General features: G+C 45.2%; 1 protein-coding gene across 2 annotated transcripts in view; it reads left to right on the top strand.

Annotated features, from left to right (window-relative positions):
• The window catches only part of USH1G (USH1 protein network component sans), a 47,574-nt gene extending 23,235 nt beyond the window's left edge, over nt 1-24,339 (top strand). The window contains exons 2-4 of one of the 2 annotated variants that reach the window (XM_040435713.1): nt 7,324-7,707; nt 22,430-23,269; nt 24,117-24,339. In XM_040435713.1, coding sequence (XP_040291647.1) covers nt 7,324-7,707; nt 22,430-23,269; nt 24,117-24,120 — 1,228 coding nt within the window. In that variant the 3' untranslated portion in view covers nt 24,121-24,339. Of the gene's footprint in view, nt 1-7,323; nt 7,708-22,429; nt 23,274-24,116 lie in introns of those variants that run through there. The other variant, XM_040435714.1, reaches the window with a different exon arrangement.
• The last annotated feature ends 1,306 nt before the right edge of the window (nt 24,340-25,645 follow it).

The raw sequence follows: 25,645 nt of genomic DNA, 5'->3' as shown, positions 1-25,645 counted from the left end.
TGTTGGAAAGTAGGTATGCAAGCAAGGTGGACTAAATCAGAGATATGGAAATATTACAGGGAGCATAAAGGATGAAATTAATAATCCATGGATGAGTGGTAGGTTCGGAAACAATCCTTTATGCAGAGGCCATAAATGGTGTCCTTTAGTATTCCCCTATTGTAACAAACCTGGCATCTTTTTTGGGTCTTTCCCCTCTTCGTTGTTTGTGGAACTTCACCAGGGAAAGGTTGTCCTGGTACAACACGGGCACCATGACCTCCTGAAGTACTTGGGCCCTCCCCTTCATGACTGGAAAATTAAGGCCTTGATGACCACCTCTTGGAACTGAAGGAAAGTTCCTGTGTGGCCTGCAGCTCGATGTAAAATGTACATATTGTACAGTGCCATCTGTACAATGTATACGGCCAGCTTTTTGTACACCTTAGGCTATTTTCACACCTGCGTTTAGGTGCAGATCCGTCTGGTATCTGCACAGACGGATCCGCACCTATATGCAAACGCTTAGATCCGTTCAGAACGGATCCGTTTGCATTACCATGAACAAAAAAAAAAAAATATATATTTTTTTTGTTCATGATAATGCAAACGGATCCGTTTTGACTTTACATTGAAAGTCAATGGGGGACGGATCCGTTTGAAAATTGAGCCATATTGTGTCAACTTCAAACGGATCCGTCCCCATTGACTTACATTGTAAGTCTGGACGAATCCGTTTGCCTCCGCACGGCCAGGCGGACACCTGAACGCTGCAAGCTGCGTTCAGGTGTCCGCCTGCTGAGCGGAGCGGAGGACAAACGGTGCCAGACTGATGCATTCTGAGCGGATCCGCATCCACTCAGAATGCATTAGGGCTGGACGGATCCGTTCGGGGCCGCTTGTGAGAGCCTTCAAACGGAGCTCACAAGCGGAGCCCCGAACGCTAGTGTGAAAGTAGCCTTAGTTTTACGCATGGCACCGTAGGGCTTCAGAACTTGATCAGACAGATCAACCCCTTACATGTGCCTGTTGTAATCAAGGATGCAGTCTGGCTTGTTGACAGTGGTAGTGGTACCTCGCACTCGGGCAGAAGAACTGGTGTTAGTTTGAATGGTGGTCAGTACAAGGACGTCTCTCTCGTCCTTGTACTCAACTGCCAGGATGTTCTCATGGTGGAAAGCCTATCTTACCAGTAACTCCTTGGACGGAGGGGCATTCAGGGGGTTGTATCCGGGAATCTTTCCCTTCATAAACCCGGAACCTGTAGGTGTACCCGGAGGTACTCTCGCACAGCTAGTACATTTTAATTCCGTACCGTGCCCGCTTTCTGGGCAGGTACTGGCGGAATTGAACCCTTCCTTTAAAATGTACAAGGGACTCGTCTATGCTAATTTCTTTTTCTGGGGTGAACACCTCTGTAAATTTGGAGTTGAGGTGCTCCAGGAGGGGTCTTATTTTGAATAGACGGTCAAATTGTGGGTCATTTTTTTTTTTTTTGTGGGGGGGCAGTGTGCTTTATCGTTATAATCTAGGAATTTCAAAACGGATTCAAATCTTGAGCGGGACATGGCCATATTGTAAATTGGAGTGTGGTACAAGACATATGAACTCCAATATTGTCTCATTTCGGGATTTTTTTACCAGGCCCATATGCAGCAAGAGTCCCCAAAACGTCATACTGTCGGCTGCATTTACTGGGGTCCAAACAAGGGGTCTTGAATATGAGGATGTCTGGTTTTGAGCAATAAACTGCTGGGCGTATAAATTTGTTTGGGTCACCATCAAATTTATTAAATCGTCAGAGAAAAAGATTTTGAGAAAAAGATTTTTTTCTGTTAAGCCCATGCAGTCAATCTGGATTCCAGAGTTTCCCACAAACTCTGGAATTTGGGGCTCATAATCCTCAGGCGGTGTGGTCCATAGGGGATCACTGGGGGGGCTACTTCATCTCTCCTGGGGCGTCTCCTTGAGGGTCCCTCATCACCGGATGATGATGAAGGAGTAGAGGAATGTGGCATCCTCTTCTCCTTCACTTGCAGACTCTGTTTCAGAGGCAAGGATGGCATATGCCTCTTCAGTGGAGTACATTCTCTGGGATGGATGGGACATTTTTATTTTTATTGGTGTGTGTAAAATGAATGGTGTCATCCGGAAAAATGGATCTAGTATTTATTTTTTTCTAATTTTTAAAGGACTGCGCATGCGCAGACCAGAAAACCGGATCCGTCAATGCGGCAATTTCATGAACACTTGGTACCAGATCCGGCAATAATAAATTTCAATGGAAATGAATGCCGGATCCGGCAAGTGTTCCGGAATTTTGGCCGGAGAAAATACTGCAGCATTCTGCGGTATTTTCTCCGGCCAAATACCGTAAAAGGGACGGAATAGAAGACATCCTGATGCATACTGAACGGATTGCTTTCCATTCAGAATGCATTAGGATAAAACTGATGCGTTTTTTTCCGGTATTGAGCCCCTATGACGGAACTCAATACCGGAAAACTTTAACGCTAGTGTGAAAGTAGCCTAAGATAAAAATTTTGAAAAAAAAGGCTAAAAGACAAAACAAAAGAGCAGACGCTGTCAGTAATTGACAGTACTGACTGGCGAGCAGCAGGTGCAGGACCCACGGATGCAGACGGCATGTGCGTGGGTTCAAAAATCTAAAGTAGTACTAACTAAAATTGACATATACTGTATGTACAGCATGAATATTGCACAGGTGTGCCTTAGACTGCCCACAATAAAAGGCCGCTCTGAAATGTGCACAGTTTTGCATTACTGGGGGGAAAGTCAGAAAACCAGTCAGTATCTGGTGAGGCCACCATTTGCCTCACGCAGTGCAACACATCTCCGTCGCATAGAGTTGATCAGATAGTTGATTGTGGCCTGTGGAATGTTGGTCCACTCCTCTTCAATAGCTGTGCGAAGTTGCAGAATATTGTCAGGAACTGGAACACGCTGTCATATATGCCGTTCCAGAGCATCCCAAACATGCTCAATGGGTGACATGTCTGGTGAGTATGCTGGCCATGCAAGAACTGGGATGTTTTCAGCTTCCAGGAATTGTGTACAGATCCTTGCAATATGGGGCCGTGCATTATCATGCTGCAGCATGAGGTGATGGTCGTGGATGAATGGCACAAGAATGGGCCTCAGGATCTCGTCGCGGTATCTCTGTGCATTCAAAATGCCATCAATAAAATGCACCTGTGTCCGTTGTCCATAACCGAGTGGCTGGTCTCAGACGATCATGGAGGTGAACATGCTGGATGTGGAGTTCCTGGGCTGGTGTGGTTACACGTGGTCTGCGGTTGTGAGGCCAGTTGGACGTACTGCCAAATTCTCTGAAACGCCTTTGGAGACGGCTTATGGTAGAGAAATGAACATTCATTGCACGGGCAACAGCTCTGGTAGACATTCCTGCAGTCAGCATGCTAATTGCACGCTCCCTCAAGCGTTGCGACATCTGTGGCGTTGTGCTGTGTGATCAAACTGCACATTTCAGAGTGGCCTTTTATTGTGGGCAGTCTAAGGCACACCTGTGCAATATTCATGCTGTCTAATCAGCACCTTGATATGCCACACCTGTGAGGTGGGATGGATTATCTCGGCAAAGGAGAAGTGCTCACTAACACAGATTTAGACAGATTTGTGAACAATATTTGAGAGTAATGGGTCTTTTGTGTATGTAGAAAATGTTTCAGATCTTTGAGTTCAGCTCATGCAAAATGGGAGCAAAACTGAAAGTGTTGCGTTTATATTTTTGTATATAAACCAAGAACAGGTTCTTAGAAACATTCACTTTTTATTAAATACAGTTAAAAAGATTATATCATAATTAAAGTAGGGATCCAAATATATAGCGTCATATCTCATCTTCTGTACTTAAATAATGTTCATGATAAAGTCCACTAGTACTAGAAAAAAAAAAATAATGGCAGATATCCTACATCTATTAAATTCCTGTAAGGTATAAGAATCTTCGGCATCCTGCTGACAGCAGGAGCGCATGCCGTCATTGGTTGCTATGACGCCGGGCGCTTAATGCCGCCGCTGCACTACAATAATACACGAGTGTATTACTGTAGTGCAGCGGCGGCATGAAGCGCACAGCGTCATAGCAACCAATGACGGCATGCGCTCCTGCTGTCAGCAGGAATCCAGGCCGGGATACCACGGACCGCTCACGGCGTGTGCATTCGGCCTTCCTCTTATATACCTGTTTATTTGATGACTCAGGTAAAGGGATATGTCGTAAAGTGTATTAGGGCGGTAAAGTATCGCCTCAGTTAATATCCCTCACACCTATCCTATACGCCCTACATTCTAATACATTATGTGGAGATGATAAAAGCAAATACCATAGTACTTGGACCTCTTTGTAAGGGCTCATTCAGACGGCCGTATCCTATCCGCAAAAATGCGGATCCGTTTTTTTGTCGATTAGACGCTAACCCATTAACTTCTATGGGGCCCTTTTCTATTCCACGGTTCCGCAAAACAAATGAAACATGTCCTCTACTTGTCCGTGAAAATCAGGACATGGCCCCATTGAAGTCTATGGGTCCGCATAAATACTGAATGCTATCCGTTTTTTTGCAGATCCGTTTTTTTGCGCAAAAAACAGATAGCATTCAGTATTTTTGCAGACAGCATACGGCCGTCTGAATGAGCCCTAAGTGACATACCTGAACTTAGAAAATGAGAATAACGACATCCCCTCATAGCAACTAAGCCAGTTTTCCTTTACATCAGTTTGATAAATCACCCCCCTGCTACGCAGTGCAGTAGGTGACATTTTACATAGGAGAGGACATGTCTGTAGGTTTTCCCAGGCCGCACATGACTGCTCCTCAGACGTCACTTACCATACGGTTACATGACCGCTTGTTCTCTGTTTCCTGGATACAGTTATGCACAACATTACCAACCAAGGCAACGAGCAAACCCCGGTCAGATCATTCACTCCTGTGACGCGGCCATTATTAATGATTTCCCCATTTTAAGGGGTATTACAGTCTGAGCAAGTAACGGTATGTGTCATCGTGTAATAAAGAGTTCTGCAGTTTTTCTGATACACTTAGGCCTCATGCACACGACCGTTGTGTGTTTTGCGGTCCGCAAATTGCGGAGTGGCACGGACAGCCATTGATATAACTGCCTATTCTTGTCCGCAAAACGGACAAGAATAGGACAGGTTATATTTTTTTTTGCGGGGCCACGGAACGGAGCAACAGATGCGGACAGCACACGGAGTGCTGTCTGCATCTTTTGCGGCCCCATTGAAGTGAATGGGTCCGCATCCAAGCCGCCAAAACTGCGGCCCGGATGCGGACCAAAACAACGGTCATATGCTTGAGGCCTTATATAGATCAATTCCTCACGGTTTTCAAGGTCCTTGGTGTAATTCAAGTGGATTTCATGGGTGCTCGACCCCGTAAGAGGAGCTCTCCCCTCTCTTGACATGTCTGTTTTACTAACTACTTGTATTCCCAATGTAATAATTCTTGGGCATCTGTCTTGTGACTTTATGTTGTACAATTCCTCTGTTATTCCTACTAAGGCCTATTGCACACGACCGTATGGCTTTTTCAGTGTTTTGCGATCCGTTTTAAACGGATCCGTTGTTCCGTTTTTTGTTTCCGTTGTGTTTCCGTTTCCGTTCCGTTTTTCCGTTCCGTTTTTCCGTATGGCAAATACAGTATACAGTTATTTCATAGAAAAAATTGGGCTGGGCATAACATTTTCAATAGATGGATCCGCAAAAAACGGAACGGATACGGAAGACATACGGATGCACTTCCGTATGCATTCCGTTTTTTTGCGGACCCATAGACTTTAATGGAGCCACGGAACGTGATTTGCGGCCAAATATAGGACATGTTCTATGTTAAAACGGAACGGAAAAACGGAAAAACGGAAACGGAATGCATACGGAGTACATTCCGTTTTTTTTGCGGACCCATTGAAATCAATGGCTCCGTATACGGACCGTATACGGACCGCAAAAAACGGCCAGTAAACGGGAAAAAAAAACGGCCGTGTGAAAGAGGCCTAAAAGTTTATGAATAAAGGTACAGCCCCCAGTAGTGATCTTAGTCACTGGCAGAGCTGATCTGCTGTCTCTGTTCACAGCACGGAGCTCACTGTCCTGTCCTCAATAGAGGTCATCAATATCAGATTCTGCACATCTTACCAAGCACAGTGCCGTACATCTTATTTACATGGGATTGTGTGTTGGAGGGAGGGTGTGATGTTATTTACGTGGGGCTGTATATTGGAAGGACAGCAGTAATGTTATTTACATGGGGCTGTATGTTGGAGGGACGGCAGTAATGTTATTTACATGGGGCTGTATGTTGGAGGGAGAGGTGATGTTATTTACATGGGGCTGTATGTTGGAAGGACAGAAGTAATGTTATTTACATGGGGCTGTATGTTGGAAGGACAGCAGTAATGTTATTTACATGGGGCTGTATGTTGGAGGGACAGCAGTAATGTTATTTACATGGGGCTGTATGTTGGAGGGACAGCAGTAATGTTATTTACATGGGGCTGTATGTTGGAGGGAGGGGTGATGCTATTTACATGGGGCTGTATGTTGGAAGGACAGCAATGATGTTATTTACATGGGGCTGTATGTTGGTGGGAGGGGTGATGCTATTTGCATGGGCATGTATATTGGAAGGACAGCAGTTATGTTATTTACATGGGGCTGTATGTTGGAGGGAGGGGTGATGCTATTTACATGGGGCTGTATGTTGGAGGGAGGCTGTGATGTTATTTACATGGGGCTGTATGTTGGAGGGAGGGGTGATGCTATTTCCATGGGGCTGTATGTTGGAGGGAGGCTGTGATGTTATTTACATGGGGCTGTATGTTGGAGGGGCTGGAGAGAGGGGAGAGATGTTACATACATGGGATTGTACAGTGCCTTGAAATAGTATTCATACCCCTCAACTTTTTCACATTTTTTCATGTTACACCCAGAAACTTAAATGTATTTTATTGGGATTTTATGTGATAGACCAACACAAAGTAGCGAGTATGTGTGAAGTGAAAAGACAATAATACATGTTTTTCATAAATAAAAATCTGGAAAGTGTGGTGTGCATTTGTATTCAGCAGAGGTTTTGGGTAGAAACCCTGAAGAGGGCACCTGGGTCAGACACTAAGGGGGCATTTGGCTTAGAGGCATCTGTAGCGGAAAAACTATAGAGGGTACCAGCTGTAGAAGGGGAAGCAACTCGCCCACAGATACGACACGCAGTTTTACGTGCTGTAAACACAAGAATATATATATATATATAGGCTCATTTACTATTTCTTATTTTTTAGGGGAGATCCAGATAAATGTGACATTTGGGGAAACACGCCTCTTCACCTGTCTGCTGCCAATGGCCACCTGAATTGCCTGTCCTTCTTGGTGTCCTTCGGGGCCAATATCTGGTGTCTGGATAATGACTATCACACCCCTCTGGATATGGCGGCCACCAAGGGGCACATGGAGTGTGTGCGCTATCTGGACTCCATTGCAGCCAAGCAAAAAAGCTTAAATCCCAAGCTGGTGTCTAAACTGAAGGACCGCGCTTTCCGAGAGGCAGAGAAACGTATCCGCGACTGTGTGAAACTGCAGCGCAAGCACCACGAGCGCATGGAGCGGCGTTACCGCAAGGAGGTGTCTGACCATTCCGACACCATGAGCTTTTCCAGCTTCTCCAGGTACCACACTATAGAATACTGCATATATAATAAATGCCATGTACAGGGAACCCTGACATCCCCCTCCCATCAGCTGTTAGAAGAGACCCCGTCACTCGGACGAGCGCTGCAGCCAGTTCATAGTATAACGAGCACAGCGCTGTACATTGTGTAGGCCAGGGGCGGACATACATGCAGCTGGTTACATGGGACTGCATGGTATAGAAGACTGTAAGGCTGGGTTCACACGGGCATGTCCGGATGCATCCCGGTGTGTTGCGGCAAACCCGCGCGAGTAGGAATGCAATTGCAGTCAGTTTTGACTGCGATTGCGTTCCGATGTTCAGTTTTTATCGCGCGGGTGCAATGTTTTTTGCACGCGCGTGATAAAAAAACGACTGTGGTACCCAGACCCGAACTTCTTTACAGAAGTTCGGGCTTGGGATCGGTGTTCTGTAGATTGTATTATTTTCCCTTATAACATGGTTATAAGGGATAATAATAGCATTCTGAATACAGAATGCATAGTAGGTGATCAATTGAGGGTTAAAAAAATAAATAAAAATTAACTCACCTCCTCCGCGTAGTTACCGGTCTCTTCTTTACTTCTTTAATGATGAGCTGTCGGCTAAAGGACCTTTGGTGACGTCAGATCACATGCTCCAATCACATGGTACATCACCACGGTGATGGACCATGTGATTGGAGCATGTGATCTGACGTCACCAAAGGTCCTTTAGCCGACAGCTCATCAGAAGAGACTGGGAACTACGCGATTAAGAGGAGAAGGTGAGTTAATTTGTTTATTTTTTTTAACCCCTCCAGCGCTATTTTACTAAGCATTCTGTATTCAGAATGCTATTATTTTCCCTTATAACCATGTTATAAGGGAAAATAATACAGTGAATAGACTGTCACCTAGCAACCATGCGTGAAAATCGCACCGCATCCGCACTTGCTTGCGGATGCTTGCGATTTTCACGCAACCCCATTCACTTCTATGGGGCCTGCGTTGCGTGAAAAACGCAGAATATAGAGCATACTGCGATTTTCACGCAACGCACAAGTGATGCGTGAAAATCATCGCTCATCTGAACAGCCCCATTGAAATGAATGGGTCCGGATTCAGTGCGGGTGCAATGCGTTCACCTACCGCATTGCACCCGCGCGGAAATCTCGTCCGTGTGAACGCAGCCTAAGGAAGATAGGTTATTTACATGGGACTGTATCATATAGAAGACTGGTGGGAGCCGACTGGTGTTATTTACATGGGACTGTATGGTATAGAAGACTGGAGGGAGAGGACGGGCATTGTAATTTATGGGGGCACTACAGAGATGATTATAACTCCGGGGGGTACGGCAGGAGGTATTATAATTACAGGGGGCACTGCAGGGAACATTATAACTACTGTGGGCAGTGGTGGAGGGCATTACTACTACTGAGGGCTCTATAAAAGTGCCTTATAGATTATAAGGGAAGGCCTTATTAGTACTGAGGGCACTGTAGGGAGCCTTATTACCACTGGGGATACTATTTGGGGGTGGCTTCCGCCTGGCAGTGAGCCCGGTGATGTCACTGGCACTAATGGACATGCCTTAGCCTGTAAAATGGCTAGGGCAGCGCTAAAGCCACCCATCAGTGCCGTTCTGTGTTGGGCCCATGTTCATATATGCCTGCACTATTGAGAAAAAAAATGAATATTTGAATATATGCAAATGATCCTCTAGGAGCAATGGGGGCGTTACCATTACACCTAGAGGCTCTGCTGTCTCTACTTTGGCAGGGCCTGGCAGTGAAAATGTCATACCACCGGCCCATGTTAAAGTGCAGAGGGCGCGGCAGTTGCAGAGAGAGCGGAGCCTCTAGGTGTAATGGTAACGCCCCCGTTTGTATATAATAAAACATCATTTCTCTCAGCAACGCAGGCACATAAGAACATGGGACCAACACAGATGCCTTCAGCTGCCAAGCGCACACGGAACAGGTCAGTCCTTTAATTGTCCAAGTGTATGAGGGAGTCCTGAGGGATAGCTGAAGGCCTAGGGAGCATTTTACCATCAGCTATGGACTTCATTGGGGGGAGAAAGCTGTCACTAAAGTGCCTAGGGCATCATCAAATCTAAATATGGACCTGGCTCCACAGCAGTAGCAGGATGTAATGTCACACATCACACTGCTGGTCTGTGTAGGAGGAGGAGCGGTGCGGCCGGGAATCTGCTGTGCTCCTCCTCCTACACCGACCAGCAGAGCAATGTGTGACACTACATCCTGCTACTGCTGTGGAGCGCCAGCGGCTGAACTGTGATCATGAGGAAATAGGTGAGTATATTTTTTTAACTTCCTGTGAAGGGGGCACATATCTGACCATTACTACTGTGAGGGGGCACATATTTGGACATAACTACTGTGTACTGGCACAAAGGGGGAATAATTACTATGTGGGGGCATTAAGGGGACTGGGTGTGTATAGTTATGCTTTGGGCAGAGTTAGAGGCGTGACCTAGTATGAAAAGAATATATATATATATATATTGTAAACATTCACAAGATGTTTTTTATTTGCACATATATGTTTATATTTGTATGTGTGATGGGGGGGCAGGTACAGCCAGGTCCATAAATATTGGGACATTGACACAATTCTAACATTTTTGGCTCTATACATCACCACAATGGATTTGAAATGAAACGAACAAGATGTGCTTTAACTACAGACTGTCAGCTTTAATCTGAGGGTATTTACATCCAAATCAGGTGAACGGTGTAGGAATGACAACAGTTTGCATATGTGCCCCCCACTTGTTAAGGGACCAAAAGTAATGGGACAATTCGATTCTCAGCTGTTCCTTGGCCAGGTGTGTGTTACTCCCTCATTAGCCCAATTACAATGAGCAGGTAAAAGGTCCAGAGTTCATTTCAAGTGTGCTATTTGCATATGGAATCTGTTGCTGTCAACTCTCAAGATGAGATCAGAAGAGCTGTCACTATCAGTGAAGCAAGCCATCATTAGGCTGAAAAAACAAAACAAACCCATCAGAGAGATAGAAAAAATATTAGGCGTGGCCAAAACAACTGTTTGGAACATTCTTAAAAAGAAGGAACACATCGGTGAGCTCAGCAACACCAAAAGACCCGGCAGACCACGGAAAATAACTGTAGTGGATGACCAAAGAATTATTTCCCTGGTGAAGAAAACACCCTTCACAACAGTCAGATCAAGAACACTCTCCAGGAGGTAGGTGTATGTGTGGCAAAGTCAACAATCAAAAGAAGACTTCACCAGAGTGAATACAGAGGGTTCACCACAAGATGTAAACCATTGGTGAGCCTCAAAAACAAGAAGGCCAGATTAGAGTTTGCCAAACAACATCTAAAAAAGCCTTCACAGTTCTGAAACAACATCCTATGGACAGATGAGACCAAGATCAACTTGTACCAGAGTGATGGGAAGAGAAGAGTATGGAGAAGGAAAGGAACTGCTCATGATCCTAAGCATACCACCTCTTCAGTGAAGCATGGTGGTGGTAGTGTCACAGCGTGGGCATGTATGGCTGCCAATGGAACTGGCTCTCTTGTATTTATTGATGATGTGACTGCTGACAAAAGCAGCAGGATGAATTCTGAAGTGTTTCGGGCAATATTATCTGCTCATACTCCGGCAAATGCTTCAGAACTCATTGGACGGCGCTTCACAGTGCAGATGGACAATGACCCAAAGCACACTGCAAAAGCAACCAAAGAGGTTTTTTTAAGGGAAAGAAGTGGAATGTTATGCAATGGCCAAGTCAATCACCTGACCTGAATCCGATTGAGCATGCATTTCACTTGTTGAAGACAAAACTGAAGGGAAAATGCCCCAAGAACAAGTAGGAACTGAAGACAGTTGCAGTAGAGGCCTGGCAGAGCATCACCAGGGATGAAACCCAGCGTCTGGTGATGTCTATGCGTTCCAGACTTCAGGCTGTAATTGACTGCAAAGGATTTGCAACCAAGTATTAAAAAGTGAAAGTTTGATTTATGATTATTATTCTGTCCCGTTACTTTTGGTCCCTCAACAAGTGGGAGGCACATATGCAAACTGTTGTAATTCCTACACCGTTCACCTGATTTGGATGTAAATACCCTCACATTAAAGCTGACAGTCTGCAGTTAAAGCACATCTTGTTCGTTTCATTTCAAATCCATTGTGGTGATGTATAGAGCCAAAATTTTAGAATTGTGTCAATGTCCCAATATTTATGGACCTGACTGTACATCCTTTGCACAGGGGCCCTTTGCTGCCTGTGTCCGCCCCTGGTGTAGGCAGCCGCCGCAACATCAGTAAATATATGGTATCAAAAAAAGCCTGCACTGCAACCAGCACAGGTATAGAGTGTCCTAATAAAACATTTATAGACTGAAACTCTCATCATGTACTGTATGTAATTCCTAATTCATAGCTGCCATTAACAAGATGTTGGCTGCACAACTAGGCAGAGCACGTAATGACATAACAGGCCCCGGCTTACGCAATATGTCTGCGGCCTCAGAACACTTTCACAATGTACATAAGGGTAATATTGAGGTCTGCGGTCTTGAAAAAGTACATAGACGGGGGGGCGTGGCTAACTGCCGGCATGACCGCACGCACTTGAGAGCGGCTCCGGTCCCTGGTATCAATCCTGACTAATCCTGCCAAGCTGCATTCCTCAGACTCAGAGTGGCAAGTGCAGAGGAGACGGAGGAAACCCAGGAACCAAGATATGGGTCCCAGCAAGGCGCAGACCGCGGCCGACAAACTTAAAGAATATGCCCGCCAGGAAAACCAACATGGCGCCGCGGCTCCCGCCACTCCACGTGCAGCGGTGACGCGCGGACAGGCCGCGCAGCAGATAGAAAATGATGAGGCTGGAGAACCGGAGATAACGCTGAAAGCGGTCTCAGAGCAGCTCCTCACAGCGATCTCCTCCTGCCAATCCTCCCTTACCTGCAAAATTGAGGAGGTGCGTGTCGACCTGGGCCTGTTGAGGCATGACGTGCAACAGCTGAGGGAAAGAGTTAAACACACTGAAGATCGGGTGTCGGAGCTGGAGGATTACACCAGGCCGCTAGATTCGAGGCTGACGGAGGTGGAAAGAGCCGTTGGATTATGGAGGCAGAAATGCGACGACCTGGAGAACCGGGCCCGACGCAATAATGTAAGAATCCTGGGGATGCCAGAGAGAGCGGAGGGGAGAGATCCTGCCAGCTTCTTGGAGCTTTGGTTTAAGGCCCAGTTCCCTACAGCCACATTCTCAGCGGCCTATGCAGTTGAAAGGGCGCACAGAGTACCGGCCAGACCACCACCTCCAGGCGCACCGCCAAGGCCCCTGCTCGCCCGTTTATTAAATTGGAAGGATCGAGATTTAATTCTTAGCCAAGCAAGGAGCAAAGGTGTATTGATGCACGAAAACACCAACGTGTCACTTTTTCCGGACTTCTCCGCGGATTTGCAGAAAAAGAGGGCCACCTTCGTCTTAGTCAAGAGACGCCTCAGGGAATTAAATTTGCAATACTCGATGGCCTACCCAGCGCGACTACGCGTAGTGGATGGCGAACGGCCGATATTTTTCACCGACCCAAAGGAGGCTGAGGACTGGGTTGCTAGACGTCCAAGAATGCACTGATCTGAAACACTGGGACTGAGTTGCAAGTATTACTGAGTTCTGAAAAGGCACTTTATAGAGGCCTTGTCACTGAGTGGTTTATCCTTATTATATGGTGCAATATTTAGCTTTACCTGAATGCAATATGCATTACTTGAATGCAATATGGTGCTCTTTCAGATAGCAGATCATTGTAAGCATGGTTATAGTCCTACTGTAGATGTTGATTCACAGGCTGTCTGAATATGAGTGTCTGCACCTATTGAGGCTTAGATGTACCTGCAGCTATGAAACTCACATTGACCAGGGAATGCTCGGCTACCTGTGCGGGCATAACATCTTCACCCCGCACTGGTCTCCGAATATAGATTGTCACCTAGTTAATACTATGATGCATGCACTGGATGTTTGCTCAGAGGTATTAGAAGTTTATCTGTTATGTTATATGTTTTGTAAGTTGTTGAAAGCATGGTCACATCAATTATGCATCAGTAGTGTGGGAGGGGGGCGAACTATTAAAATGGGTGAGGTTACTCCACAAGGGCCGGATGACATCCTGTACTACTGGAAGGATAACTTTAAGATTGTACTATGGGACCTCTAGTAGTGATGTCCTGGAATGTGAGGGGACTTGGAAATCCGAACAAAAGGATAGCGGTGTTCTCGCATATACGACGCTATAGCCCTCACATTCTGGGACTTCAAGAGACTCATCTGACGGCTGACACGGGGCACAGAATTGTAAAACAATGGGTTCAGTGGTCACTTCAGTCATATGGCTCATCAAATTCTAGAGGCGCGGCTATATTAGTGCGCAAGGGCCTCCTGTGGGAACCGCAGCAGTCAGTTGCTGATCCGGAGGGACAATATATAATGGCGTATGGCTTTATTGACCACATCCCGTATGTAATAATTAACATATATAATCCCCCCCCGGCGAGTATTTCACTCCTTCATGTTATCCTGGGGTTTGTGGCGCAGTATCCCTCAACCCGGCTGATTTGCATGGGAGACTTTAATATGGTAATGCAGGAAGAGGTAGATAGATTTAGGCCGCCTGAAGGGAGAGAGACTGGAGTCCACTCGACGACCACTCTGTTTAGAATTGCTGCAGAAATGGGATGGATAGATATGTGGAGGATTAGAAACCCGCAGTTGAGGGAATACTCCTGTTTCACTCCCGCTAGGGGGGCACTCTCGAGAATTGACTATGTCCTGGGAAATGCTGCTAGTTATACGGACTTGATTGCAATTAACTATGAGTCGCGGGGACCCTCAGATCATGCTGCAGTAGTGGCACGTTTTGACACTCCCGGGATTGCATCTAGAGGGGGGAAGATGAGAATACATCCCTTCTGGCTCTCTTTATTGACAAAAAATGATAGAATCCCCGATCAGCTGAGAGTATTCCTGGATGTGCAGGGAGATGAAACAGAGGAATTGTTATTGTGGGACACCCTGAAGGCCTTCCTGAGGGGATGTCTGAAGTCCTCAATATCCTATGTAAAAAAGGACACGTCCCGCCAGGAAGTAGAATTGCATAATAAATGTAGGGAGGCGGAGGTATTGTTTTGTTCGGACCCCACAGAAGGGAATAGGATAGAGTGGATGACTAGAGGAAGGGAGTATATGATGCATCTTAAGGAGAAAAGTGAACGCAAAATGTTCTTTATGAAGCAGCAGTCATTTGAATCTGGTGATAGAGCGGGCAAGCTTTTAGCTCAGATTGCTAGAGCCAACCAGTCGTCCCCCCCGGTACTTCGAATTCTGAACCCTGAGGGACAATTGGAGGAATCCGGGCAGAGAATACTTGACGCTTTCAAACGGTTTTATCAATCGCTGTACAGCACAGCAGCTAACTACACGGAGAGGGAGTTAAGTAACTATATTTCAGAGGTGGAACATCCTAAGCTTAGCGAGGCGGAAGTGACCCTCCTGGACAAGGATATAACTCTGGAAGAAATCCAGCTAGCCATGCATGACATACCAACTGGGAAAGCACCGGGCCCGGATGGGATCCCAATTGAAGTTTATTCTAGATATAGTGAAACTCTTAGCCCCCAACTCCTTAAGATGTACTCAGCATCATTCCAGCGTCACCAACTGCCCGAGACCTTATATGATGCAACTATTGTTGTTATATTAAAGCCAGACAAGGATCCAACTGTATGTGGCTCTTACAGGCCGATTTCGTTGCTCAATTTAGACTACAAAATTCTAACCAGATTATTAGCCTCTCGTTTAAATAAAGTAATAACGTCTATAGTACACCAGGATCAGGCGGGATTCATGCCAGGGAGGACCACCTCTGACAATATCAGGAGAGCTCAGGTTATTGCTCAGGTAGGAGTGGCGGAGGGGCGTGAATGGGCCATGGCATCACTTGACACGGCTAAGGCCTTTGACTCTGTGGAGTGGCCTTTCCTGTTTCGGATCCTGAAGGAATTCGGGTTTGGCCCAGGGTTCATAAGATGGGTGGAGATACTGTACCAGAGACCTAAGGCAAATATACTAGTAAATGGCACCATGTCAGATTCATTTACTCTGCATAGAGGTACTAGACAAGGTTGCCCCCTCTCCCCCCTTTTGTTTGCGGTGGTAATCGAACATTTGGCATTAAGAGTGAGGCAGGACAGGTCCTTTATGGGGATTTCTAGAGGAGACAGAGAGGAGAAGATAGGCTTATATGCAGATGATCTCCTTCTGTTTATGGACGAGCCTGAGCTGACTCTGCCCAGAGCAATTGAGGTAATAGGGAAATTTGGCACATACTCGGGCTTGCTCATAAACTGGACGAAGTCAGCTATTATGCCTCTTTGGGATCATGGGTGGCCGGAGAGTATACATAATTTACCGGTAGTGGACCAGTTTAAGTATCTTGGCATCGTGATCACAAGGGACCCTGGAGTGTCTGTGACGAGAAATATAGAACCGATAGAGTCCTTATTTATTGATAAATTTAAAACTTGGAAGGCATTACCGATTTCGGTGATGGGGAGATTGAACCTAGTCAAAATGATTCTGCTCCCCAAGGGCCTGTATCTCCTGTCACATGCATGCGCCCCGGTACCAAAGGCCTTCTTTGACAGGCTGCACTCCCTGATAACGGCGTTTGTGTGGGGAAAGGCTAGGAGGAAGCTCTCGCAGAAAGTATTACAGAGGTCTAAGACGAGGGGGGGAGCGGCTCTACCCGATTTTTTTCTATATTACTTAGCCGGCCAGTTGAAATATATAGCGGCATGGGTCAAACAGGGAGAACTACCAGGACCGGAATATTGGTTGAGGGAATATCTTAATCTTTCTAATCTGTGGCCTGTCTTGGAGTCCCCAAGTACAGTATCCAGGAAACTACTTCCTGCTCATAGACTGGCTAACCAAATATGGAAAGCAGCCAAATTAAATTCGTATGCAGATTTACCAGATGCAATCCCGCTCTGGGACAATCCCATGTGGCCGCACTTGGAAACATTGGAGGGTGCAGGGATATGGAAGGGATGCGGAGTGTTGACATTAGCTGAGCTGTATGAAGAGGGCGTATTACGAACTTTGCAACAACTACAGGAGAAATTTGAGATTCCCCATTCTTTGTTTTTTCGGTACCTTCAGTTACGGCACGCCCTAAATGATCAGTTTAGAGGGACAGGTCGCAGCATTTCCAAATATCCTCTGATAGGGGTGCTAAGATCGCAGGGACCTAAGGGCATTATCTCTATACTCTACACATATTTACTAGGTGATCGCATGATTCTTCAGCCATTGGAAGTAGAAGCGAAATGGAAGGTTAATATCCCAACTCTTGATGCTGAAGAATGGGAGGAGGCTATGTTGGTACCCACTAAGGTTTCCCCGTCGGTAAATAATAAACTGATACAATTATTCATATTGCATAGAAGCTACTTAACCCCCCTCAGGCTCTATAAGATGGGGAGACTACCTAGCAGCAGTTGCCATAGATGTCAAGAGGGGAGCGCTGATTTCTGGCACTTGATATGGGGATGCAGACACTTACAAGTATTTTGGAACAAGGTTCTAGAGATTCTGTCTACGATAGTGCCTGTATCGATAGGAGCCTGCCCAAAAATATGTATCCTAGGGATATTAGAGGAGGAACAGTGGACACATCACCAGAGAATATTCCTAGGGGAAGCCCTCTTCCTGGCTAGGAAGGCTGTAGCATTGAGGTGGATGGCGGATAGAGTCCCCACAGTGAACCAATGGAAGACCTTGATGAACCATGCAATGAATATGGAAAAAGTAGTATACATACATAGAAAATGCCCAGGGAAATTTCAGAAAGTGTGGGGAGAGTGGTGCTCTTCAAATCACTCCTTGCAACCTGTGCACTTGCACTCTGTGTCGGAGGGTAACATTGCATTAAATGTCTAAACACTAGAAAGTAGATATGCTGTATTGTTTGATGCCAAGTAGCGAAATATTGCTGAGAATCACTTGACACATTATGTATCACGTTTGTACTATGTGGAGCTGGAGACCCCCCTGCGTGGGGTGTCAATGCTTCAAAATATGCTGAACCATGCTTATTGTTAAATTTTCAATAAAACGAGTTTAAAAAAAAATAAGTACATAGACAACGAGAGGGTGATTGGCAGCTTGTATTACAAAATTGTGAGGCACCTAAGGGATTAATGGGTTCATTACTCAAACTGGTGTAAAGTAGAAGTGACTTCGTTGCCCATAGCAACCAATCAGATTCCACCTTTCATTTTCCAAAGGAGCTGTGAAAAATGAAAGGTGGAATCTGATTGGTTGCTATGGGCAACTTAGCCAGTTCTACTTTACACCAGTTTGAGTAATGACTCCATAATTTTTGTGCACAGATTTGATGTATTTTAATTGATAAGGATTTTTGGGATTATCTATTTATCTATCTATCTATCTTATATCTATCTATCTATCTATCTATCTATGACCTATCTATCTATCTGTCTATCTATCTATTATCTCTTTATCTATCTGTCTATCTATCTATTATCTCTTTATCTATCTGTCTGTCTGTCTTATATCAATCTATTTATCTATTAACTATCTCTCTATCTATCGATCTTCATCTATCTGTCTGTCTACCGTCTGAATGTATCTCTATCAATCTATTTATCTCTCTATCCTTCTATGTATCTATCTATCTATCATCTATCTATTATCTATTTATCTATTAACTATCTCTCTATCTTCATCTATCTGTCTGTCTATCGTCTGAATATCTATCTATCACCTATCTATCCTTCTATCTGTCTTCTATCTATCTATCTATCATCCATATATCTATCATCTATCTATCTATTTATCTATTAACTATCTATCTATCTTCATCTATATATCTGTCTGTCTATAGTCTGAATGTATCTCTATCTATCATTTATTATGTATCTATTTCATATTTATCTATCTTTTATTTATCATCTATCTATCTTGCATTGTAAACCTTCTTGTCATCATAGAATCTGTTATGTGTGAACAGTCACTTATTTGTCTCCTTTCCAACTCCACAAATAGTTAATTATGTAGCTGACTAAGGCCTTATTCACACTTCCGTATCCATGAGGACATCGGTGACAAGACGGTGATGATGTGTGTGAAGGATCCGTTTGTCTTTTTTTTGCCCTCTGTCGTTTTATGTGGAGCGCCACTGCCTCTTCAAACAGCTGATCGGTGGTGGTGCTGAGTGTCGGACCCCCACCCATCAGATACTGATGATCCTGTGGATGGTTTATCAATATTGTACTCCTGGAGAACCCCTTTAAGACCTCATGCACTCAACCGTATTTTAGATCCGCGTCCATTCCGCATTTTTTACGGATTGCACATGGACCCATTCATTTCTATGGGTCTGCAAAAAAACAAAAAAAAAAACGGACAGCACATGGATAGCATTTGTATGTCTGTCCAGCAAATGATAGAACTATGTCCTATTCTGGTCTATTTTGCGGACAAGAGTATTGCGGATTGCACACGGTAGGTATCCATATTTTGCAGATCCACAGTTTGAGGCTCACAAAATGGGTACGGTTGTGTGCACGAGGCCTAAAGAGATGATCCAGATTATTGATAAAAAATCCACATTATATTGAGAAAGTGGATAAAAGACAAAATAGAACACAGTGAAAAGAACACACACTCTGACGCGTTTCGACTCGCCACCGAGTCTTAATCATAGCCACCAGTGCTAAACACCAACATTTGCTAATAAGAGGTTTACAGCCGATAGCAAACAGATAATTTGCATGTGTAAATTAATAGAAGTGAATGAATATGTATGAGTATTGATGACATCACAGTTCTCAATCATGTCATCTCAATTTCACACCTGAATTACAGTGTACGTACATTGTATAGCATTCATTTTAATATTGCAAAATCAGGTCTTGTTTTCTGTTTCAGCCCAGCGGGGTTATTGTTCCTAGCACAAAACGTTAGAAAGTTTCCAGATTAAATAATTTTTGTTTGAAATTTCCACGAGGATCAACCCTTTCTATGTTTGCCCAACTAAAGAATGTCCAAAATGCAATGATACAGCTGACACTTCCTTTGCTGTCTGTCTAGAAATGTGTGATAAATGTCTCCTTATGCAGTGGCCAGGTTTGGGGTGTCACCACGTGTTGCTGCTCCCTGCAGAGAAGGGTACGGTGTGGTGCACTCCAATGGGAAAGAAGTCCAGATAGTCAGGGTAGGAGAAAGGCTCTCTCAGAAGGCTGGTACTCTGGGCAGAGGGCTGGTGAGCCAGGGTCTGTGGATCAGTAGTCCGGAATGCTCCCTGATCAACGGGCTGGTAACCCAGGGTGTGTGGCTAAACATTCCCATATAAGCATCTTCTTTTGACTCTGGCAGAGTCTCTCCTACTAAGCACTGGTTCCTATGTACAGACCGGCAGAATCTTTCATAAACACAGCTCCCTATCTACAGACAGCTAGGGGCTCTGACTGCTCTCCTTATATACAGTTTCTAGCTAAACTAGTACCTTCTAGTCGGAGGTGTGGAGTGGAGAAGCACAGCCTAAACAGAAACAGCGTTACAATTTCTGTCTATCATAGACTTGTATAGTCTATGGTCCTTGCAGTCAGAAGGTCCTTGCATAGGTACACAATCATTAGTATTAGCTGACTGTGCATTAACCCTTTCCACAGTGCAGTGCAAATACAGTGTAATAACAGTGTATATGAGCAAGATATATTACAATAAACATATAAATGCAGTTCAACAATATGAAACAATATAGGTGCACACAACAGCCTAAATCACAGTGCAGGTTATTCCTTCAAAGTGCAATAAAGTAGGGAGTTGGCTTTACATAATAGCAATAAGGGCAAATGTCCTTCACCTACATGTACAGTACTCTTACTGTTATAGGTCACGTGTCGGTGTATCCGAAATTGATTACATTGAAAGTGTTGCGGTTGATCTGTTGCTTAATGAAGTGAGGTTTGTAAAGCAGAGTGTCACGCTTGGTGCAGGGCCTAATTGGGGTATACATGGTACATGGATTCTTTCTTTGAGCTCATGCTGCACCCCCTCGGGCCTGCACCAGGTATACCACAGTCTTCATTTTGCCCACAGCGTCTCTTTAAATCTAGTAAATCTTTCTTAATGGTTCTAGAATAATACATTAAAACTTTACATACCTTCTTTCTTCACATAAGCACCACTTGTCTTATAAATAATGCAAGGCTCTTCTGTGAGGCAGGTATTACAAATTCATTCCAAAAAGAAAAAAGGTTGTGCCTCTTGCGCCACCTGTTGGCGGACAGCTGTCCCATAAGTCAGTCTTTGGCTTTTTAAACAGGCCTTGAGACATAACTAATCTTGTTATGTCTCAAGGCCTACTCCTGCAGTTCTGTTTCATATGTCAGAAAATACAGAGAAATGCAGCAGAAGGAACAGTTATGGTACAGGCCAGTCCTGCTCACTAGCTCTGGGACCACTGGCACTCCTGTATGGACTGGCACACCCTGCGCCTGGTCACTCACCCTGCGGCTGATCACTCACCCTGTATGGACTGGCACACCCTGCCCCTGATCACTGACCCTGTATGGACTGGCACACCCTGCCCCTGATCACTGACCCTTTGTGGACTGGAACACCCTGCCCCTGATCACTGACCCATAGAACTCTATTAGGACGAACAAAACATAATGCCTCTAAAAGGTTCCGTTTTGCATTCTGTCCTTAAATTCCGTTATATTCCTCGTGTGCATGAGGCCAAAGTGCAATATTTGATCAATTTAGCTAAAAGTACTCCAACACAGTCTCAAGCAAAATCGACTTCAGATATTTCCCTCATAATAAATCGCCTACACCCCCTCCTCCTCCTTAGGGTACTTTCACATTACAGGCAGGGGACTCCGGCAGGCTGTTCCGGCGGGTGAACAGCCTGTCGGATCCGTCCTGCTGCTAGTATACGTGTGCCCCCGGACTGCCGCTCCGTCCCTATTGACTATAATGGGGGCGGAGTTCCGGCGGAGGCACGACAGCCCACGCTGAGAGGCAGCCGGACTAAAAGTACTGCATAAAGTCATCAACACACAGCTTGCGATTTTTTTAAAACTAGCTTACTGGTGTAAGGGAGATGATAAATCTCCCCCTTAGGCCCCTTTCACAAGAGATTAGGTCCGGATGCGTTCAGGAAAACTTGCACCATTTCGCAGGCAAGTTCAGTCAGTTTTCTCTGTGATTGCGTTCAGTTGTTCAGTTTTTTTTGCGCAGGTGAAATGTGCATTGATGCGTTTTTCACGCTCATGATAAAAAAACTGAAGGTTTACAAACAACATCTCTTTAAGCAACCATCAGTGAAAAATGCAACCCCATTCACTTCTATGAGGCCAGGGCTGCGTGAAAAAACGCTAAATATAGAACATGCTGCGATATTCACACAACGCACAAGTGATGCGTGATAAACATGTACACAGACCCATTGAAATTAATGGGTCCGGATTCAGAGTGGGCGCAATGCGTTCGCATCACGCATTGCACCCGCACGGAAAACTAGCTCGTCTGAAAGGGGTCTTAGTGTTTTACGACGCTCTCAACACTTTTTTACTTGAAAAATCAATAATTTGGATATCTGTACTGTAATTTTCTTTACTGTTTTTTCCTTTCCTCAGCTCAGTGAGCCAACGCTTCCCGAGTGCCACATTGCTCTCTACCATGCCATATTCACATGCTGCCGGCACCACCAAGGGCAAAACTAAGATGCAGAAGAAGCTGGAGAGAAGGAAGCAGAACGATGGGACTTTTAAGATATACGAAGACGGTAGGAAAAGCGTGCGCTCACTCTCCGGACTTCAGCTAGGCAACGATGTTATGTTCGTCAAGCAGGGAACTTACGCAAGCTCTCGGGACAGGGCTCGCCAACACCTTCGAGATATGTTTTCACATGAAGAAGATTCGTTGTCTAGAGCAGTGAGTGACCCTGGACTTCACGTGGAGTCAGTCCACTCTGAGGTCAGCACAGATTCTGGACATGATTCTCTGTTTACCAGACCGGGCCTTGGCACCATGGTTTTTAGGAGAAACTATCTTAGCAGTGGGCTTTGTGGCATTGGAAGTCAGGAGGACACTGCGCTCAATATGAAAGGTGAGGAGGTGAAGCTACGCAGTCGACTAAAACGTTCTACAAGTCTAGATGACAGCATCGGCAGCGCTGGCAGTTTGGAGGCAAGAAATGAGCAGGAGTTACCGTGGGAAGATGAGGATTTAGGACTAGATGAGGAAGGAGAGCAGGACACAACTCCGTTGGAGACGTTCTTGGCTTCACTACAGATGTCTGAGCTGGTCTCCGTGCTTCAGGATGAGAAGATCGACTTGGCAGCTCTCACACTCTGTTCGGACCATGACCTGAAAAGCATAAGAATCCCACTCGGACCACGTAAAAAAATCCTAGACGGCATTCAGAGGAGAAAACAGGCACTGGAGAGACCCATGTCGATGGGAGATACTGAGCTGTAAGTGACCGTATATTACATTTCATCATGGTTGTATGGTGGGTTGTGTAGTGGTGGTCAGTTTGTGAAGATCAGACGGCCTTTGTCAGCGTTATAGGGGTTGTGCACGAATGTGGGGGAGGGGTTGGCAGATCACCCCCACTTGGCCGGGCCTGCCAACTTACTAACCTGCTTTCCGGTGCTGGCTTCCTTCTCCTCCAGGCCTGGGCTGCTCTGTTGGGCTCCCTCACTGTGAATATCAATCACTGGCCATGGCAATGTAAAAGAGTTAAGGGAGCCAAGCGGAGCATCAAATGCCGGGAGGAGAAGGAGCGGGAACCCAGAGCCAGGAAACAGGTATGCAAACTTCCCTTTACAGGTGGGGGATGGGTTTGCCAATCCACCTCCCCCCGTTCTTGCACAACCCCTTTAATGCATTTTAAAGTATCTGTCTGTTTTAGTCTACAATTTCTTTTTCTTCTGTAGTGGATTTAGTCATTCCAATTTATCATGTACTATAGCTTTAGATAGTCTACAACCTTTACTTTCCTGCACTGCATCTGAAAACAGGAAGCACCTTCCACTTTGTTAGGACAGTAAGGCTGGCCATACCCTTCACATATACTGTCCCTCCCTCCCACCCTGCATCTTTTGCAGCTGCACTGAAATTAATGGGTCCACACCTGTTCCGCAAAATTGTGGAACGGATGCGGAACCCTTTATACGATCGTGTGAATACACCCTAATACTGTAGCAATTTTTTCCCGATATGAAAGAAATTGTAAATCCTTCTGACTGTTTATGAGGAGAAGAAACCTTTCATGTATAAAGCATAGGTAATTGTGATGTTGTTTTTCTTCTGTTACAGATAGTGGCATCAACTGAGCGAGCAAGATCCAACTACAGTGCCAGATATATCATTCATTAGCCTAGAGACTACCCCTCGCCAAATATGTGCCACACAAGGAGACCCCTTACTCTCCATAGCCTCAAGAATTATTCAGGTGCCAAGAAAATTACCTCTGTACCAAGAAATTTCAGAATCCACAGTGTAATGTCTTTAAAAAAAAAAACGCGGAAATTTCTGTACAACCCTGTATGTTTTATATATATATATATAATTATTATTTTTTTCCTATGGGAAATATCTGCTTTCTTGTGGTTATTATCTTTGTCATTATTTTTCATCTTCGTTGAATTTTCATATTAATCCATCCTTTTGTGCTATGGCAGAGGTTATACTAGCTCGACCAATGCTACACTAAATGGACAAAAGTATTGGAACACCTCCACTCTACACCATGGTTTTCAGGAGAAACGATATCAGCAGTGGACCGTTTGGTGTTGGAAGGCAGGAGGACCCACAGGAGCTTTCATGACATCCCTTTCGAAGTCCATAGGCATTAATATGGAGTTGGTGCCACCTTTGCTCTTCTGGGAAGGCTTTCTACAAGATGTTTGATTTTGTCTGTGGGAATTTTTTGCCAATTCATTCAGAAGAGCATTTGTGAGGCCAGACACTGATGTTGGATGAGAGGGCCTGACTTGCAATCTCCATTGTAGTTCACTGCAAAAGTGTTCGATAGGGTTGAGGTTAGAGTTCTGTGCGGCCAGTCAAGTTCTTCCACCAAACTCACCCAACCATGGCTTCATGGATCTTGCTTTGTACATTGAACACAGTCATGGTGGAACAGAAAAGAGCCTTCCCCAAACTGTTCCCATAATGTTGGAAGCATACAACTGTTCAAAATGCCTTGGTATGCTGAAGCATTAAAGGGGTTCTCTGGGAATTTGATATTGATGGCCTATCCTGAGGATAGGTCATCAGTATATGATCGGCAGGGGTTTGACTCCTGACTCCCCCAAAGATCAGCTGCTAAAAGAGGCCGCTGTGCTCACTGGAGTTCTGGTGAGCGCTGTAGTCTCTTCACAGCATACCCAGCAAAGCACAATGTATTGTATTACAGCTGTGCTTGGTACCTAGGCCACATGACCAATGTACGATGACTTCACTGGCCTAGGAAGAGGACTAAGCGCTAACAGAGTGCCACAGCCTCTTCAAACAGCTGATTGTTGGTGGTCCTGGGAGTTGGAACGCCTCCGATCTGATATTGATGACCTATCCTGAGAAAAGGCCATCAATTTTAAATTCCCAGATAACCCCTTTAAAAGGTTTCCTTTTACTAGTACTAACAGGCCTAGGCCAACCACTGAAAAACGCCCCCATATCAGACTCGTCCATCAGGCTTCCAGCTGATTCATCACTATGCAGAACATGTTTCCGCTCCAGAGTCCAGTGATGAGGTGCTTTACACCACTCCATCCGACGCTCGGCATTGTGCTTGGTGATGTCGGGCTTGCATGCAGCTGTTTGGCCATGGAAACCAATGTCATGAA

This window comes from Bufo bufo, chromosome 6 (assembly GCF_905171765.1).
Source record: "Bufo bufo chromosome 6, aBufBuf1.1, whole genome shotgun sequence".
Lineage (NCBI taxonomy): Eukaryota > Metazoa > Chordata > Amphibia > Anura > Bufonidae > Bufo > Bufo bufo.
The sequence above is the reverse complement of the archived record's forward strand: the minus strand, read 5'-3'. Positions and strand labels throughout refer to the sequence as shown.